This window comes from Trichosurus vulpecula, chromosome 2 (genome assembly GCF_011100635.1).
Source record: "Trichosurus vulpecula isolate mTriVul1 chromosome 2, mTriVul1.pri, whole genome shotgun sequence".
Lineage (NCBI taxonomy): Eukaryota > Metazoa > Chordata > Mammalia > Diprotodontia > Phalangeridae > Trichosurus > Trichosurus vulpecula.
The window spans coordinates 394,458,677-394,478,003 of NC_050574.1; the positions used below are offsets into that span (position 1 = coordinate 394,458,677).

The 19,327-nt window shown below is 38.5% G+C and overlaps 1 protein-coding gene across 2 annotated transcripts in view; it reads right to left on the minus strand.

Moving 5' to 3' along the window:
- The window catches only part of CYFIP1 (cytoplasmic FMR1 interacting protein 1), a 177,417-nt gene that overhangs the window by 113,905 nt on the left and 44,185 nt on the right, over positions 1 to 19,327 (minus strand). For both annotated transcript variants that reach the window (XM_036744850.1, XM_036744849.1), the window contains exons 2-6: positions 8,608 to 8,731; positions 8,211 to 8,300; positions 7,034 to 7,111; positions 5,339 to 5,440; positions 3,754 to 3,935 (exon numbers count right to left, since the gene is read on the minus strand). In XM_036744850.1, coding sequence (XP_036600745.1) covers positions 3,754 to 3,935; positions 5,339 to 5,440; positions 7,034 to 7,111; positions 8,211 to 8,300; positions 8,608 to 8,724 — 569 coding nt within the window. In that variant the 5' untranslated portion in view covers positions 8,725 to 8,731. The remainder of the gene's footprint in view (positions 1 to 3,753; positions 3,936 to 5,338; positions 5,441 to 7,033; positions 7,112 to 8,210; positions 8,301 to 8,607; positions 8,732 to 19,327) is intronic.

A 19,327-nucleotide genomic window follows, 5' to 3' on the forward strand; every position in this document is an offset into this window, starting at 1 on the left:
TTTTTATAGGACATAGACAATGAGGAAATTTGTTTTGGTCAACTAGAGATACTTTTAACATTGGTTTTGTTTTTCTTTTGTTCTCACTGGTGGAGGAGATGGTGGTGGTAGATAGGTGCGTAAGGGAGTGGAGTAAGAAAGAGAAAAGGCAGATTTTTGCTGATTTAAAAAATAATAAAATAAAATTTATAAAAACTATATTGGACGCTACACCCTATCACTTGTGAAAGCCTAAGTCATCAAGGATGTGCTCAATGAGCGTGTAGATTACTTACATAAAAAATTTCTATAAATAGGAAAATAAGCATATACATAGGTAGTTTCTAATGTCACTGAATTGCCTTGAGGGCATTAAAATCAAGTCCAAGATCTTTTGAAGACCATGGCTACCTTCTCCTCCTTCAGATACTCTAGCAATCAATCCCAAAACAAGTTAAAAACTGGGTTGTCTCCTCCGTATACATAAAGTCTAGCCCAGACGTCTTTCTCGTCTGTGCCTCTTCCAATGCCATTTCTACTTCCTCAAAAAACATATCTAGGACTTTGGCTCCACTGCCCTCAATAATGAAAAGAATTTGTGATAAAATTTAACACATTTGAGAGATCTTTTCCATTTTTTTTTCTTGTTTGCTGTTCAGCCTTAAATGCCTTTGGAATGATGTTCCCTAACTGGATCTTGTGGCAACCTTTCCTTTCCTTGTTTTTCTTTCTACTGCTCCATTTTTTTCTTTATGGAGGAATACAGTTCATCATCTTCCACAATCCTTCTCCATGAACTGAGTTCTTACACTGTCTAAACTTGCTTTTAGTAACCACATCTCACTGCTTTGCAAATAAAACAAGTGTTTGCTGACTGAAGCAGTTTTTAGTCTCTGTAAGTCTCCTCATTATGGTAATTGACTTACATCAATTAAACTTTTTTATGCAAAATTGTACTTTTCACTATGCACCTCTCATTTTTCAATGTTACTGCCGTAAGCTTGTTTTGATGAGCCTGGAGTTGTTTTAATTAGACACCCTAACTTTTTTCTCATTTTTACTGGTTCTTCTAATTTTCTTGTCAGCAACGTCTACACACAGACAATTGGTTTAACAATATGCCTGATATCAGTAACAAGTCATTTCCTGTCTGTTAAAGTGTAATATATCTCGATTTTCTATGATGTTAATTAGTACTCAACATGTCTAGTATCTCATGATTATTTTATTGAAGATAACAACCATAACAACCATGACATATACTTGTGAGTCTCCAATGTAGTCTGTCTTTGGTTTTTCAATCCTTACTACTTAACTATTTTCCAACATTTTTTGAAATTTTTGCCTATGCCTACGCCTTGAATTGAAGTCAGCAAGTTATCAAAGTAGAGAAGCTGATTTAATGTGGAACATCTTATGAGTTCTTCTATCTCTTTAGCATACATTAGCATGTAAGCTACAATTATTTTCATAGTATTCTTTCTGCAAATTATGATTATAAGCACATCATACAAGGTAATTAAACAGCCCATGAAATGATGTTTCTTCTTGTATTTGAACACATGACAAAACCAGTTCTGCCAACTCCTTTACTTACTTTTCCAAAGCGAGTTTTGGAAGCCACCCTTTCATTTATGTCTAACTTGCTTTTGCTTGCTAGTTTTATTTATACTGATAATTTCAAGATTGAAATGATTCAATTTCTAGACTATCCGCTCAGTCACTGGATGAGGTTCTCATATTTATAGTACCGCCAACTACAAAGTTAATATTTATATACAGTCTATAAACCATATGAATCTAAGCATTCCCAGCTTCAGGCACTGCAAGAGAATTGGGCCACAGGGGGCTAGAGGTCATTTATATTTTTCTCTGTTTCATGAGTTGCTATGACGGTAATAATGATCATGATTATGACGATAATAATTATATTAGAGGTGATGACAATGATGATGGTTTCCAGTCACAGTCCCTTTCCCAAGAAACATCCATAGCTCCTGGGAACAGGAGTATTACAATAGCTGCCAACAATTTCATGGACTGGGCCATATTTCAAAGTCAACTGGCTGGGGAGCCATAGATTTTAAAAACTGAGAGGAACCTTAAAGATCACCTGGTTCCACCTCATCCCTCTAATTTGAAAATACTGAAGCTGAGAGAAGAAGAAAAATGGAATGGAATAAACATTTATATAGTGCCTACTATGTGCCAGGCACTATACTAAGTGCTGATCAATCCTCACAATAACCCTGTAAGGTGGGTGCTGTTACTACTACATTTTATAGATGGGGAAACTGAGGCAAAGTGAGGTTACATTACTGGCCCAAGATCACACAGGTAGTAAGGGTCTTGAATTTAGATTTGAACTCAGGTTTTCCTGACTCCAGGCCTACTGCACCACCTGCTGCATGTAAGAAGAGAAGTAAAGTAACTTCACAAAAGCCAAGTGAGAAGTCAGAAAAAGAAGTAAAGTAGGGGGCAGCTAGGTGGGGTAGTCAGAAGAGCACCGGCCCTGGAGTCAGGAGGACCTGGGTTCAAATTCAGCCTCAGACACTTGATATACTTACTAGCTCTGTGACCTTGGGCAAGTCACTGAACCCCAAGTTCCCTGCCTTCCCCTTTGCAAAAAAAAAAAAAGAAAAGAAATAAAGTAACCTCACAAAACCAAGATTAAAAACCCAAATCTCCTAACCCATTCCAATGCTTTTTATGAAGACTATGGTACACATAGTAGGCATTTAACAAAAGCTTACAAAAAATGTATTATATTTATATAATATATTGTCATGAGGGTTACACTGCTTGGAAGACTAGAGGAATGGATTAAATAAACTTCAGGTATTTCTCCAACCCCAAAAGACTATGAATTTTGTGGGCTCCTTTTAAAGGTCTAAGTCTATACTCATGCCATGCAGTCTAACATCTAGAGACATGACAAGGATCTCTCTCACATCACAGTCCACGAGACCATAGGCTCATTCCTAACTATACAAAATGCTCCATTTGTATTTTGTACTTCCAGCTACTCTAAAAGAGTGTGTGTGTGTGTGTGTGTGTGTGTGAGAGAGAGAGAGAGAGAGAGAGAGAGAGAGAGAGAGAGAGAGAGAGAGAGAGAAGACAGTTCTCAGTTCAGAATTCTCTCCCTCCGTCTTCCCCCTACATGATACATTTTCATATCATCTTGTCAGCCAATGATGGCATGTATTCAAAGGATGCTTAACTCCTAAGATTTGCATCCTGTGTGCAGCCCCTGAGGTATAGTGGTCAACTATTAGAAATGGAAAAAAACCTATTTCCATGGTTAGAGATATTGAAGAACACAGATGCCTACTATTAGTCACCCTTCTAAAGAAGCAGCCTTTGAATGCTCAATCCATATTATTGCAGAATGCAGCACTGCCCATCTTTCTTCAAATTATATACTGCTTATAATGTCTTAATTAGACGGTTCGTCTTGGGCAGGATATGTCTTCTATTTCCCTACGAATTTCACTCCTCATGTGTGCATATGATCAATAAATATTTGTTGATGATGACAACATCCAAAGCTTGACTTGGAAAGAAATGTTTGTGTAATGTACAAAGAGAGAATGAGAGAAAATGTGTGATGCACATATGACTTGGCAGTCGTATTTACCAAGCCATAGAGGAACCTCAGCCCAAATGACCGCCATGACTTAACAATGGCTCCTACCATGTCGTAGGAAATCTGTACCGTGATGCGGTCCCGTGAGCACAGGACTCTCTACACTGGTTTCTGTCAGTGGAGCTCACCGTTTATACGCCGAGTGATCATTCTTCACGCTGCACTTCATATTTTTCAATTCATCCAGAACAGCAAACATGTTGATGAACTTGCCCAGGGTGATTAAATATGCCTCAGATACAAAGTCCTTCCTCCTTTCTGCATGGCACAACCGTCTCACCTCCCCACAGAAACGTTCAATAGCATTTCTCTGAAGAGAGACAGTAAAGAGGAGAATTGCCAAGCTGATGAGAAAATGGTTTTTGCACAATCAATTTGATAAGCATTTACTCAGGGACAATCAATTAATTAACAAGCATTTATTAAGTACTTACTATGTACCAGGCACCATGTTAGGAGCTAGAAATACAAAGACAAAAAAACAGTCCCTGCCCCAGGGAGCTTACACTCCACTGAGGACAAAAAAATGCACATGCGCGCGCACACACACGATAATAAGCGTAAGATAATTTTGGAGGAAATGGCACTAAAAACTGGGATATCAGGAAAGGTTTGATGTAAAAGGTGTAGGTGAGCAGGGTTTTGAAGGAAAACCAAGGCTTCCAAGAGGTATAGGGTAAGGATGGAACTGCATCCCAGTGCACAGTTACTGAGGAACAGCTAGTGCCAAGATCACAAACTTTGGAACGTGGAAGAATCGTGGCGCCTTCAACAGAAATAGCAAAAATTAGAAGATTTGAAGGAAGAGATAATTAAGTTCTGTTTGGGACATGTTGAGTTTGAAACGTCTCCAGGTCATTCAGTTTGAAATGTCTAATAAGAAGCTGGTGACATGGAATTGAAGCTCAGGGAAAAGATTAGGGCTGAATATATAGCCTTTGAGTCATCTGCACATAACCGACAAGACTGACTTTTTATATGTACTAAGCCATAAAAAAATCATAACCTTATAGCCATTTGAAAAATTTGTGCCTTTACAGATAAACCCCAGTGATAAAAATCCTCAGGCAATGCTTAGTATCTAAAACAAATGATCAAGATTGGTCCCTTCTAGGTGAAAGATTTCCACTTGAAAAATAGAAAAGGTTTTAAAGTGTTCTACCTGAAAAAAAAAAAGGCAAGATATTCTCATTTTGCACCATTAGGAACCGTACAAAAGGCAATGAGCTACACTGAAAGAAATAAGAGGCTTCCAAATGAAGAAGCAAGAAGTAGGACTTTGCATGCGCAAAGCGACCTATTCTGAAGATGTAAGTGAAAAGTCAAGTGTCTCCTATATGTGTATATGTACATATATGTATCTATACGGATATGTGTACACGCACACGTACATGTATGCATAAACACACACGTGTGTGTATGCACATGTGTGCACGGCCATGTGCACACATGTCTACACGGGCATTACACACACGTGTGCATGCATGCATGCATGCATACACATGTGCATGCATACAAACAATAAGTTTCCTCATTTTCCTGGAGTCCTATTTAGAAGTGAAGTCCCCTGTAACGAATATACATTATCAGCAGCCAAACATCACATGCTTGTATACACCTTAAATTCAGATCTAGCAATGTTCAACGGGAATTGCTGGCCTGCTGGCATGTCTGCATACACTTAATTCACCTGGCTTATTTTTCTGTACTTACCTGAAAGTACATAAAATTCATCAGTTTGGTGACTTCTGGTTCTAGCACCTCCACAGTCTTCTCATAAATCTCCACTCTGTTCGGTTGTTCGTTGCATTTAACCTGAAGGAAAACAAAGCCACATATGGCATCAAGAAGAAGAGAGTTATTCTTTTTACAAGCGCTACTCCCTGGCAGAAGCCTGGTCCTTGAAATACTTTTTTTTAAAAAATATTTTAATTTTTCCCCAATTATATATAAAAATAATTTTTAACATTTGTTTTTTAAAATTTTTAGGTCCAAATTCTTTCCCTCCCTCCCACTCCTCCCTCAGATGGTAAGCAATCTGATAGAGGTTATATATAAGCAATCATGTAAAACATATTTTCATATTACTCATTTTGTGGAAGAAAATTCAAAATGAAAAAAATAAAATAAAAAGGGAAGTAAAAATAGTATGCTTCGGTCTGTATTCAAATTCCATCAGTTCTTTCTCTGGAGATAGCTAACATTTTTCATCATGGGTCCTTTGGGATTGTCTTGCTGAATAGAGACAATTCCTGCCCTCAAGGACCTTGGCATTTTTTAATTTACCACGTCTTAAAATTCCTGGATTGCTTCAAGATTCGGCTCAAGCAACAGCTTCTGAAGGAGGCCTTTTCAGGTTTCCCTTGTTGCTGGTGCCTTCCCTCTATGGCTACCTTTCTTCTATTTTGTATGTATCATCTGTTGTCTATTTATATACATGTCTTCACTCTGTTTAGAATTTAACTTCCTTTGGTTTCAGAGACACATGGGAAGACCGGTATGAACTGATACAGAGTGAAGTGAGAAGAACCAAGAGAATAATTTATACAATAGCAACATTGCAAATATGAACATCTTTTAAAGACTTAATTACTCTGATCAATGAAGTGACTAGTCAATCAACAATTATTTATTAAGCACCTACTATGTGCCAGGCACTGTGCTTAAGTAATGGAGACAAAGTAAGGAAAAAGAAGTCCATGTTCTCAAGGAGCTCACAGTCTAGCCAGGATTCCAGAGACCTGGCAATGGAACATGGTATTACCTACCTCCTGACCGAGGCGACAGACTCAGGGTACAAATTAAGAAAAACATTTTTGGACATGACTAATGAGGGAATCTGTTTTGCATAACCATGCATATTTTTAATGAGTTTTGTTTTGCTTTATTTTCCTCTAGGATGGGGGGAGGGCAGAGTGGGAGAAAGAGAAAAATAAGACTTTGAAAATACAAAATTTCAATTTTAAAAATGCCAAGATCTTTGAGGGCAGAACGGTCTGTGTAACCCCCATGTCAAGCACAGTGCTTGTATTCTCTCCCCTAATGTGGGCTCAACCCTTCTCTCTGTCACAGTGGGCAGTTTCATGAATGTTAGCCAACAACCAAAGCCCAACTTTGTCTGTTGACCTCTTGACACTTAGCTAAAATGATCCTCAGCCAAGTCACCCATTCCATCACTGGTACCATCTTTGAAACCCTCTGGCTTCACAGAATCAACCAGAGAAAGGATGGGAGAGGAAAAAGAGTGCACCACCGGTGCCATCTTTGAAACCCTCTGGCTTCACAGAATCAACCAGAGAAAGGATGGGAGAGGAAAAAGAGTACATTGCTTCGGCGGGCAGACTGGGCAGAGCTTGAAAGAGATACATGCAAAGTCTATAGGAAGGGCGACATTTTAAATTTCTTTACCTGAGGAATGGCCCTGGAGCAGCTTCTCCATGTGTACAGCATGACAGCATATTCTTGACCTTCCTCCAACATCTCATTCTATAATTAGACACAAAAACACAAAGAAATGCTTTGGCAAAAAAATCTCAAAATGAAGGACAGGTAATTTAAAAAAACTCAAGTACAGAAATGAATCAATCTTTTTAAAAATTAACTGTAATCTTTACTTGATGAGACCAACTGCTCTGAAGAGACTTTTCAATGGACAGAGAGGCCCAAATGCTCTATGTGTCACAATCTGACAGACAGGTCAGTATCGGAAGCCAAAATGGCCTGGTAAGTTAAATATACACGGACACGTGTATAGCAAGTAATGCAACAGTGTGGTTACAATGACATATTAAAACAAATTAAATTGGACCGACTTATTATGTGTGTCCTTAAATCCTGTACAAAAACTACACATTAAGCCTCCCCCCCTCCTTCAATCTTTGGTTTCAGCATCTCCTTTTCCATGGCTTGAATACTCTGCTTCATTGAGATGAAAATGGAGACACCACTAAATTACTAAATGGTATGACGAAGCCTCCAGAACTCTCTACCTCATAATTCTTAATACCAAGCTCTTGCGAAACACTAAATAATGTTTTAACCAATGCTGAGCTGGGTTTGAGGCAGAATGGTTAAACCAAAATGAAAGCCGCTTTGCGCGCCAATGAAACGTTCACTATTTGTCCTCCAGAAAAATGCAAATTTACCTCTAAGTAGTACCTACAAACTTCCTTAACTAGAAACTACTTAATAAAAAACAAAACTGGACCTTGCTTTTTAATATGGAAGAAAGATTGATACTGGAAAAAAAATAAAAACAAAAACCCACGTTCCATCAGGGTATCAAGAGGAGGTAAATTTCCAAGAGTCACAAATGTCATACTTGATGTAAACTCTTTCTGTTGTTGCTTTTCAATAATGCAGAAGTGAAGGAGATATGAATATAACAAATAACAGAACTAATTTTAAGTTTATTTTTCCCACTGTATATTTTTCCTCTTGGTGAGAATGGCACCACCTTTCCTTAATGTTTTCTCCATCACCTACCAACAGAATACCCACAAAAAGGGGCAACTCTCAAAAATCTATTATTCACCATTTAGATTTTCTATTGCAAAGGGTAAATATATACAGAGAGATGAATTACCATGCTAGAATGAACTGTTGCTTGTTCGATGTATCTTGCAATGCCTGTGACAAATGCATTTCTGTCTTCAAAGTTAGTGTTGAAGTTTGGCTAAGAAGAAAAAGCAAAGTAGGGCTTTAGGAGGGAAATGGCAGATTTATTTAAAATAAAATTTTTGCTATCATTAATTGCAATTACTATTTGTTTTGGGTTTAAGAAGCACTATCAGATAATACAAGATTATCCTCATTTTGCAGATGAAGAAACTGAAGATCAGAGACAGTGGGTGGTAAAGCTCGTGTCCGGGTCAAGCCTGGAATCCAGAATTTTTGATTCCAAATTCAGGGCTTTCTTACCACTATACCATGGTGCTCTTTATATATTAATCGTTCAAGTGCAATTGCTGAAAGTCATTTACCTGATAGAGCAAAGAGGACGGTGGGGGCTCAATACACGGCTGCTGGTCTGGCAGCGGCAATTCCTCGAGGAGGTCCACATTGGACAGAGCATCTTCCAGAGTCACCTGGGCAGTCATCTTGATCCTGTCACACAGCCACAAAAAAATGAAACAGGATTCTTAAGCATGGGGAATGTTTTTCAAACTCTCACAAGCCATTAGGGCGATCTAGCGTTCCTTCTTCCTCCTTTCTCCCATGCTGTCCCTCCCTTCTCTTTCTGAGGCTTAAATGTGGAGGAAATGGGACCATTAAAGATACCAAGCCAGAGAAGTTGGAGTGGAAGGAGAGCTATCATTAAGCAACAAGTTGCAAGTTTCCTGATAACCAGTGGACACGACACCTTCCTTTCTCTGATTCCCACTGAAGTCTGTACAGCTCCTCCTGCGGCATTTGGACAATCGACCAAGCCATTGCAGTTAGACATGTGTTATGTCCTCTACTAAGCACAGTCTTATACCTGATGAGACACTTAATATATTTAAAATTTTTAATTACTAAAATATATTTCACTAATGCCCACTGTCATTGTCTTTAAATATATTTCACTATTTAAATATATTTCACTAATACCCACTGTCATTGTCTCTAAACTAAATTCCTGCATAAATTCCTGTCCAAAGATATATGTCTCATTCATTCAGTCTTTTGTGGTTCCTTTTTTCAAGATCCTAGCGATGAGCCAAACCTAAGGTCTGTTTAAGTGACTATCCCAAAATTCCTGCTATAAACAGCCCCATTTAGATGGCCCATCTGGAATAGAAGGGAGCAGTTCTATTCTGGGGTTGGAGCATAATGATTCAGAGATAGATACCTAGGACATCCTGGAACCAGCTTTCTCGAAGTCATAATTGAATGCAAAACTCAATATAAACTCAGACCTAGGGGTCCCTTAGTGGGAGAAGGTAATAAGGCTTCTTGGGCCAGTAGCTCTAATAAATATAAATATATGTATACATATGCATATGTCAATACAATGAATGTATAAAATATAATATATAAATGTATAAAATATATAAAATATATTTCATAATTTCTGTATGTTTCTATGTATGCATTCAAACACATATATAAATTATGAAATATAAGTATAATATAAGATATATATATATATATCCATTCATCATCCAATCAGTAAAATTCTAGGAAACCAATGACATAGAAATCTATACCATCTCTCACTTCATGGACTGCTTAATGAAGATATTAGGATTTTAGACTAGATTCAGGAATCAGTTTCAAGCTTATACACTGCTTTCCTTCCTTTAATTGAGGCATAGTAGAAGCCATCACTCAACCCAGAGTCAAGTGATCAGGACTTTAGTGTCCCTATTCAGCCACCAAGCCTAAGTGTGCTCACATTAAGGAAGCCACAACTTTTTAGTGTTTCTTGCTTCTTCAATAGTAAAATTAATAATATTAACCCAAAAGGTTGTTGAGACAATCATAAAATCACATATGAGAAAGTGCTTTAAAAAATACCATAAAAATATAAATTATCTTGGTGATTAGCTTTTCCACTAGGAGATACTCTGACAGGCTCTCACAAATTTTGATGCCCCATATCCACTCATGCATAAATAAAGAGCCCAAGGGAGAACCAGGATCTGAGGTATGTAAGGCATTCTTGGGAGGCAAATGGACAGGGAAAGACTAGGAGGTCTGATGCAGACCCAGACTTAGGCATGAATGGCTCTTTGGGGTGGGGCTCAAGGGAAAGAACTCCTGGGGGGGGGGGGTGTGTTAAGGATGTAACAGTGCTCTCAGTACCCAGGAATGTAGGCAGACTTCATAATCCCCTCAGAACCATGAAACACTTCAGGATTTGAAACAGATCACTAGCCATAAACACCCTTAAAAAGAAAACTGATGCAATTAAATGTTTAACAACCCCAGAATAAAGGGACGATGGAGGAAATTCTAGAACAAAATGGAAAAATTAAGCTTATTTTTATACTCCACACGTGCTACATAAAAGTATAATGATACAGATCAAATTCCCTACTTAATGTGCTGGAGGAAAAAATATCACCGTCATTTAAACTTTGTCATGAACCCCCAACCCTAGTGTGAACAGACTGGGAATCAGTGCTGGGATGTGGCCAGAGAAAGATGTTTTCTACTTCGAAAAATATAACCTTGGAATTGCTGTTGCTGTCCAACTCTGTGACCCCATTTGGAGGTTTCGTGGCAAAGCCACTGGAATAGTTTGCCATTTCCTTCTCCAGCCCATTTTACAGACAGGGAACTGAGGCCAAAAGTTAAGCGACTTGTCCAGGGTCACACAGCTAGTAAAGGGTCTGAGGCCACATTTGAACCCGGGTCCTCCTGACTCCAGGTCCAGCCTGAACACCAGTTCTCCATCACTTACTACCAATCAGACGTCTCCAATTGGATGTCCCATAAGTACCCTGAACTTCAACATGTCCAAACAGAATTTGCTCCCTTTTCCCACAAACTACCCCTCTTCCTAACTTCCTTATTTGACCTCTATATGATCAAACACCATACCAATAGGTTTTTGTTCTGGCACTCCTAAATACAATATCTGCTGACTCCGGCTAAACTCTATGGACAGTATCCACAAAGCCGTCTTTCTTCAATGCGCGGCGGAGACCTTTTCGATCTTGACCTCAAAAAATATTCTATGTGTAAAGGCAATTTTCTCATTCTGCCTGTGTATTAATTAATAAAGACGGTTGTGGGACATTTTACACCCTCGATGTTTCTCGCTTATTTCTTTAGGACAGTTAGTAATAACGGTAATAACACCTGTCATAGCTGGCATACTGGCAACTAGTGTATACCAGGGGTGAAGTCAGGAAAACCCAAAGCAAGATCCAGGCCTCAGGCTGTGGGCAGGCCATTTAACCTATCTGCCTCAGTTTCCCTAAATGTAAAATTGGAACAATGAGAGCATCCACCTCGCAGGGTTGTTATGAGGATCACAAATGAAATAACCTTTCTAAAGCGCTTAGCACAGTGCATGGCACATGGCATGTGGTTGTTGCTGTCGTTCAATCAGTTTTCAGTTGTGTCTAACTCTCTGTGACCCTATTTGGGGTTTTCTTGGCAAAGATACTAAAGTGGTTTGCCACTTCCTTTTCCAGATCATTTTACATATAAGGAAACTGAGGCAAACAGTGTTAAGTGACTTGCCCAGGGTCACACAGCTAGTAAGTGTCTGAGGCCAGATTTGAACCCAGGTCCTCCTGACTCCAGGTCCAGCCTGAACACCAGTGTTAAGTGACTTGCCCGGGGTGATACAGCTAGTAAGTGTCTGAGGCCAGATTTGAACTCAGGAAGATGACTTTTCCCAACTTCAGGCCAGGCACTCTACGGGTACCATCTGGCTGCCCCAATCTCATATGATTATCATAAAGAATCCTGTGACCATAGGAACTACAGTGATTATTTTCCAACATGAGATCAGAGAGATTAATTAACCTCCCTATAGTCCCAAAATAATATCAGGAGGCCCTCTAGTAAAGTGAAAAGAGCCCCCCGGATTTGCAGTCACAGGACCCGAGTTTGAATCACAGTTCAGCTACTTGTAACTGTATAACTCTGAGCAAATGACTTAATTTCTGTTTCCTCATCGGGAAAATGAGGATGATGCTTCCTTTCGAGGTCTCCATTTGGGATTTTACGACTAGAAGTGGGATCTGAATTCTAGTCTTCCTGACTTCAAATCTAGCACTGTTTCCACTATGCAGACCTTTGTACACTAAAGGAGTGGAGCTCTAGAGTAGATGCATTATGCACAGTGGCAATGACATATATTATACAATACAAGTACACATCAACAATAGTGGGAGGATGCAGAAAAGGTTGAACTGCATGGACCCCTCCAGATCTGCGGACTCCAAGAGGTTTCAAAGGGAGAAACCACACCTCTAAATGGAAAATGACGTCTCCAGAAGAAACAAAATGGCTCTTCGGAACATCACAACAGCCAAGAACTCAAACCTCCCCTCCAGGACACCGCTTAACACCTAGAACGTTACTTTATGAACATGGTGTAAACCTCAAAACAATACCTCGGCACATTTTCTGAGGCTGCACTGGTTTTCTGACCAAAATTAACTAGAGGGGGCCAGGTGGGCAGAGTGTGTCTCAAAACCACAAAGCTTATGAGATGAAACCACAGCCCAACAAATCCAAACAATGAAAACCTTTTGGTGAATTAAAAACTGGTTAGTGGTAAAAAGCCACAAACTTTCTTTTCTTAACCTCCTCCACATCTATGCAACCTGGGGGGGGGGGGGGGAGGGGGTAATTTTCCCCTAAGTATTTTAACCTCACCAAGTGGAGGCTCTTCTAAAGCATGGACAATTTCCTTAACCATCTTGCTTCTAAGTGCTCTGAGGCAAGACTAGGGTAATGAGTGACAAGGTGGCCAGTCTCATGGTTCAGCAACTACTGTCAATGCTACCATGAATTCCTTATTTTACCTAAACAGAGGGATTTCTCAACAGGTGACATGCAACTGGACAAGGTACATTAAGCTGTATTTTAAGTTCATTAATGGAGCTTGCCAATTATTCAAACAAATAATAAGCATGCTCCCCCAACTCCCAACCTTAAAACAGCGTACCAACCAACCCATACACCAGCTATAGTTTTTCACAGATAGCCCACACAAACCAATTTCCTTCAGCTAGCAAAGCTTTGACACAAAAACATTAAGATTCCCTCTCATTTTATCCTTCTCCCTATCTCATTCACATGTTTTACCTTTTCCTACTATACCTTTAAAAAGCTCAATTTCACAATTTCTTGGACACTTATTCAATGTTGGTGGAGTTCTGAAGTGATCCAACCATTCTGAGAGCAATTTGGAACTACGCCTAAAGGGCAACCAAACTGTGCATACCCTTTCATCCATCAATACCACTACTAGGTCTGTATCCCAAAGAGATCATAAAAGGGGGGAAAGGACCTACATGTACAAAAATATTTATAGTAGCTCTTTTTTGTGGTGGCCAAGAACTGGAAATTGAGGGGAAGCTGATCGATTGGGGAATGGCTGAACAAGTTGTGGTATGTGAATGCACTGGAATTCTATTGTGCTATATAAGAAATGATGAGCAGCCAGATTTCAGAAAAACCTGGAAAGACTTAGAGGAACTGATACAAAGTGAAGTCAGCAGAACCCGGAGAACACTGTACACAGTAGCAGCAAAATTATGTGATGATCAACTATGACAGACTTTAGCTCTTCTCAGCAATACAATAATCTAAGACAATTCCAAAAGACTCATGATGGAAAATGCTATCCAAATCCAGGTAGAGAACTATGGAGTCTGAATGCAGATGGAAGCATACTATTTTCACTCTTTTTGGTTTTGGTCTTTATTTTTCATGGTTTTTTCCCTTTTGTTCTGTTTCTTCTTTCACAACATGACTAATGTGGAAATACGATTAACATGATTGCACATGTATAGGCATATACATATAGGCATATGTAGGCATATCAGATTGCTTGGCATCTTGGGGAGGGGGGAGAGGAGGAGGAAACAACTGGAACTCAAAACCTTATAAAAAATGAATGTTGAAAACTATCTTTACATGTAATTGGAAAAAAATATTCAAGTGCAAAAAATAAAATAAAATAAAACAATTTCTTCATCTATTCATTATGCCAATACACGAAACTAACCTAGTCCCTAGATCCTTCAGATTTAATTATCCTGTAACACTTTAAAATAGTTCTCATCCTAAGAATAGATTTTTTTTTAAACAAGGTGGCATGTTAGGGTGGAAAGGCTACTGGATTATCCAAGTCAGAATTGTAATTTGTGGCTCTGCCAAGTACAGCTATATTCAACAATGAACAGGGAAAAGTAACTTTTTTTCACTCATCCTACATGGTCTATATGACCTGGAGCATGTCCCTTACCTTGTCTGAGTCTCAGTATCTCATCTCTAAAATAAGAGAGGGGCATTAGATTGGAGAAATGTCCCTGTACAGCTCTAAATCTAGACTTCTGTAAGTAACTATAGTAAATACTGAGAGAGAAATACACAAAGTATGTTTTCGCAGGCTCTAGCAATCAAAGGAAAAAACTAGAAGGATGAAGGGGAAAAAATTGCGCAAATTTCTGTCTATTTTTATATTAAATGCGATCAGCATGTGGAAGTTAAACAAAAAAGAAAGAAAAGAGAATTTATTTGGGTGACCAAAAATATTATTAATACAATTTCACTGCAAAAACATTTGTTTCTCCCTGCCCAAGCACCTGTTCTAAAATGAAAATTCATCTGTTGAAGGTCAATAATTACATCCATGACTTTCATATATTTTCCTATTTCAAAATGCAGATGGCTGCTTTGCACACTACTATAAATGCAAAACAGGGTACAAATATATTTAAATATTTGCACTGTGAGCTGGGGGAGGGAGGTGCTGCAAAAGAAGGAATTGGGGTTTTTTAAGTTAGCGTGTGGTACTTATTTTAAGAAAATATCCACTTCATTACTGTGGCTCTGCAGCTTTTCCTCCTCAGTTCACCACAAAACCAAGTCCTGAATGAGGAAGAAGTCTTCCTGTTTTCGTGAACATGTTTTGTTGATTCTGCGATAAAGTCATCTACTTCCTTTCTATAAGCTCATCACAAGTGAAGGAGGTACAGAAACTAGACTGCGACAAAATCAACAGAATCTGTCCTCAATTTTTTTTGGACCCCTTTTGGAAGCTGATGAAGTCTTGTATTGTAGACCGCTGTGGCAATTTGATGAAGCCTACGGACTCTTCCTTAGAATAATATTTTCAAATAATTGAAGGAAATGCTCAATTCAGTTAGAGGTTAGTGAAATGGTTATGTTAATTTTTTTTTCCATCTAATTTCATAGGGTCTGAGGACCACAGGTTAAGGACCTTTGGTGTAAGACAGCCTGAAAAGCTTTGTTTAATCTGGGAGAAAAAAAAATGCTTATAGCACCTAGTTAGAAATCATGACTTTCACAAATGAAAAATGCCAAACTGGCCCTAATAAAAAGTGATTAAATTTTAAAAAAAGAAACTAACTGGGGCCCTGAGTTACGTAATGGCTAGCATTAAATAAGTAGTCCATTTGACACTTTGGGCCTCATTTTTTTCCCCACATATAAAATGAGGAGACTGACTTCTATAGCCCCATGCAGGGTTTAGAATAAGCATTTATTAAGTATCTGCTATGTGCTAAGTATTTTACAAATGTTATCTCATCTGTTCCCATCCAGCTTTAATGTTCTAGGGCTCAGTGAAATATGGTTAGAGCTTGAGAAGTCTGGGTAGCCAAAGAAAAGAAATACAAAAATTCAAATGTAAATAAAATTTATTCACTTGTTCAGTCATTTCAGTCGTGTCCAACTCTTCATGACCTCACCTGGGGTCTTCTTGCCAAAGATGCATAAGTAGTTTGACATTTCCTTCTCCAGCTCATTTTACAGATGAAGAAACTGAGGCAAACAGGGTAAAGTGACTTGCCCAGGGTCATACAACTAGTAAGTGTCTGAGGCTGAATTTGAACTCAGGAAGATGAGTCTTCCTGACTCTAGGCCCAGTGCTCTATGCATTATGGCACACCCAGCTGTTCTCATTTACTGTTAGTCCTGGACAAATGAAGCACTACAGTATGGATGAATAAATGTTGGAAGAATAGCAAGGAAAAATGAGTGGATATACAGAAAATCCCTGCCACCTTTTTACCTTTTCAACAGATGTTTTCTCATAAACTATTATGAATATCAAAGACAAGATATAATATGTTCGTTTAAAATGATTTTATCTCTAAGACTGAAAAAAATATTTTTCAAACAAAATAAGCTCTCAAATTTGCAAAAATTTATTGTCAACAAGCCAAAAAAAGAAAATGTCAACAATGAATAGGGAAAAGAAAGTTTGTTTTTTTTCCCCTACTCACCCTACATGCGAGCAAATGCTGTGTCATTCATGGTCTAGTAAACTCCTGATAGCTGCTTGTAATTTGAAAATTCATGTTTCCTCCCAACATTCTTGCTTCCATTAAGGAAACCAAAGCCCTCCCTCAACCTCACAAACTTAAAAGTGGCCTTTAGATCTTTCTCCTACCTCACACTGCCCACCCCCATCCAAACAGTTGTCAAGTCCTACATAGCATCTCTCTCATCCCATATGGGACCCTCTTTCCCCATTCTCAGAGCCAAGTTCTGAACTCACCTCTGCCTCAATGATAATAACTGGCTAACCGGTCTCCATTACTTCAGTTTCTCTTCTCTCTAATCCCTCCTTCACACATTTGCCAAAACCATTTTTCAAATGCAAAGGTGTGACTCTACCATTCACCTGCTCAAAAACCTTCCATGAATGCTAAAGCACACCCAGAGAAATAACTAATGGAGCCTGAATGTGGATTGAAGCAGACTATTTTCACTTTTTTTGTGATTTTTTTCCTTTTGTTCTTTTTCTTCTTTCACAACATGACTAATGTGGAAATATGTTTTACATGACTGCATATGTAAAACCTGTATCAGATTGCTTGCCGTCTTGAGGGGGAGGGGAAAAATTTAGAATGCAAAATCTTTCAAAAAATGAACACTGAGATCCAAGACAATTCCAAAAGATAGAAAATGCCATCCACATCCAGAGAAAGGACTATGGAGTCTAAATGCAGATTCAAGCAGACTATTTTCTCTCTCTCTTTTTTTTTCTTTCTCACGGTTTTTCCTTTTTGTTATGATTCTTCTTTCACAACATGACTAATATGGAAATATGTTTAACGTAATTGTGCATGTATAACCTTAAAAAATGAACATTAAAAATTATCTTTAAACATAATTGGAAAAAATAAAATAGTATTAAATAAAAACCTTCCATGGCTTCCTACTGCCTACAAGACAAAAAGCAACACTTTAGTACATTGATGGTGCGGACTAGAACAGACATTCTGGAGAGCAACATGACAGCATGCAATAAAGCATCAGGCCCCACGGGGCAGTAGAAAGTCCACTGGCTCTTGGGTCAGAAACCTGGATTCAAATCCCAGTTCTACCACTTGATTGTCCTCATCCATTAAACGAAGAGGCTGGAAGATGGCCTTTAAGGTCTTTTCCAAACTCTAAATCTATGATACTAAAAGTTAAAAAAACTGACCTTACTTTCTTACCCAGTATCTTCCACCACTAGGGCACTATCCCAAAAGCAGTGTAAAAAGGAGAAAAAGGAATGTACATGTGTGTGTACGTGTGTGGTGTGTGTGTGTGTGTGTGTGTGTGAATGTGTGTGTGTGCAGTCAAAGTTACTGTAGTTTCAATAGTAAAAAAGGAGGGAAAAATTACCTTTATAGCCAACTGGAAAACTAAATAAATTTTATTCATAATGAATATTGTGATGTCATAAAAAGGATAAATATGAAGCATAAAAATATAGAAAGACCTATTCAAGTAATACAGAGAAAAAAATTAACAGGATTTGAGCTGTATATACTGACTATAGCAAAATTATATGTACTTATTTATTTTTAAAGAAAGATAAAAATGCATTATTGTTTAGTCTGACATCTAAGTACTGCCACAATGGCTCTAATTTACCATTCCTACCTTATTTCTTACCACTTTTACATTTCAGCCCAAATGGCCTATATTCTTGTTTCCAAACTTTTTCCCCCCAATCTCTCTTGTCTCTGCATTCAGAGGCTATCCCAAATGCCTGGAAACATTAGCTCCAAATCTGTACCTATGGAAAACTCTCCTTTCCCAGTACAGGTGTCACCTCCTCCAGAAAACCTTGCCTGGGTCCCCATTTGGAAAAATGATCTCCCTCATGAGACAAATCTGCTGAGAGCACTTTGCTGGGATCTATCTTTTACCCTTATCCTCTGAAAGATAAAAGAACAAAGAATTTAGAGTCAGAGAATGCTGTACAAGTTAATCTGTCAGCAGGTCAGGCAATACGCATTTCTTAAATACTTATTATGGGGTCAGGCATGTTGTTATCAGCTGAAGAGACAAAGAAAGGCAAAAGACAGAGTCTCAGACCTTAAAGAACGTACATTCTAATGAGGAGAGACAATAAACAAATATGTACATACAAAACAGGGAGAGAGAAAGAGAGAGAGACACACACACAGTGATAGACAGACAAAGTGCAAATGGAAAGCACAGTGGAAAGAACCCTGAATTTAAAGTTCAAAGGACTGGGTTTTAAATCCTGACACCCACCACTTATTACCTACATGACCCTGAGTATGTCACTGAGCCTCAGTTTCTGCATGAAAGCAATGGACTAGATAAATCTCTATACTTTCCAAGCTCTAAATCTACGATCCCAAGTAACTCAGCCTCTTCAAGCTTCAGTTTCACCTTGTGAAGGGAAAAAAAAATGGAGATGGCACTACCTGTATTGAGAGGCACCTTGGCACAATGTATCTGCAGCTAACCTCCAAGTCGGGTTCACCAGTTACATACAGGGCTCTGAGCAAGTCGGCAAATCTGCAAGACTATATTGCAGAGCAGTTGGTCATATGCAATGGTAAAGCCAATTTCCTTACCAGCAGTTCCCATACCAATGAAATCTGAGATCTTGGAAAAATAAGAAAATACCTATATTACCTCAATCAAAGAGTTGTTGTGAGGAAAATGCTGTTTAAGCATTTCAGAGCGACACAGAATTGAGTTATCATTACCACTTCTATACCTGCATTGGTTCTGAGTTTCCACAGA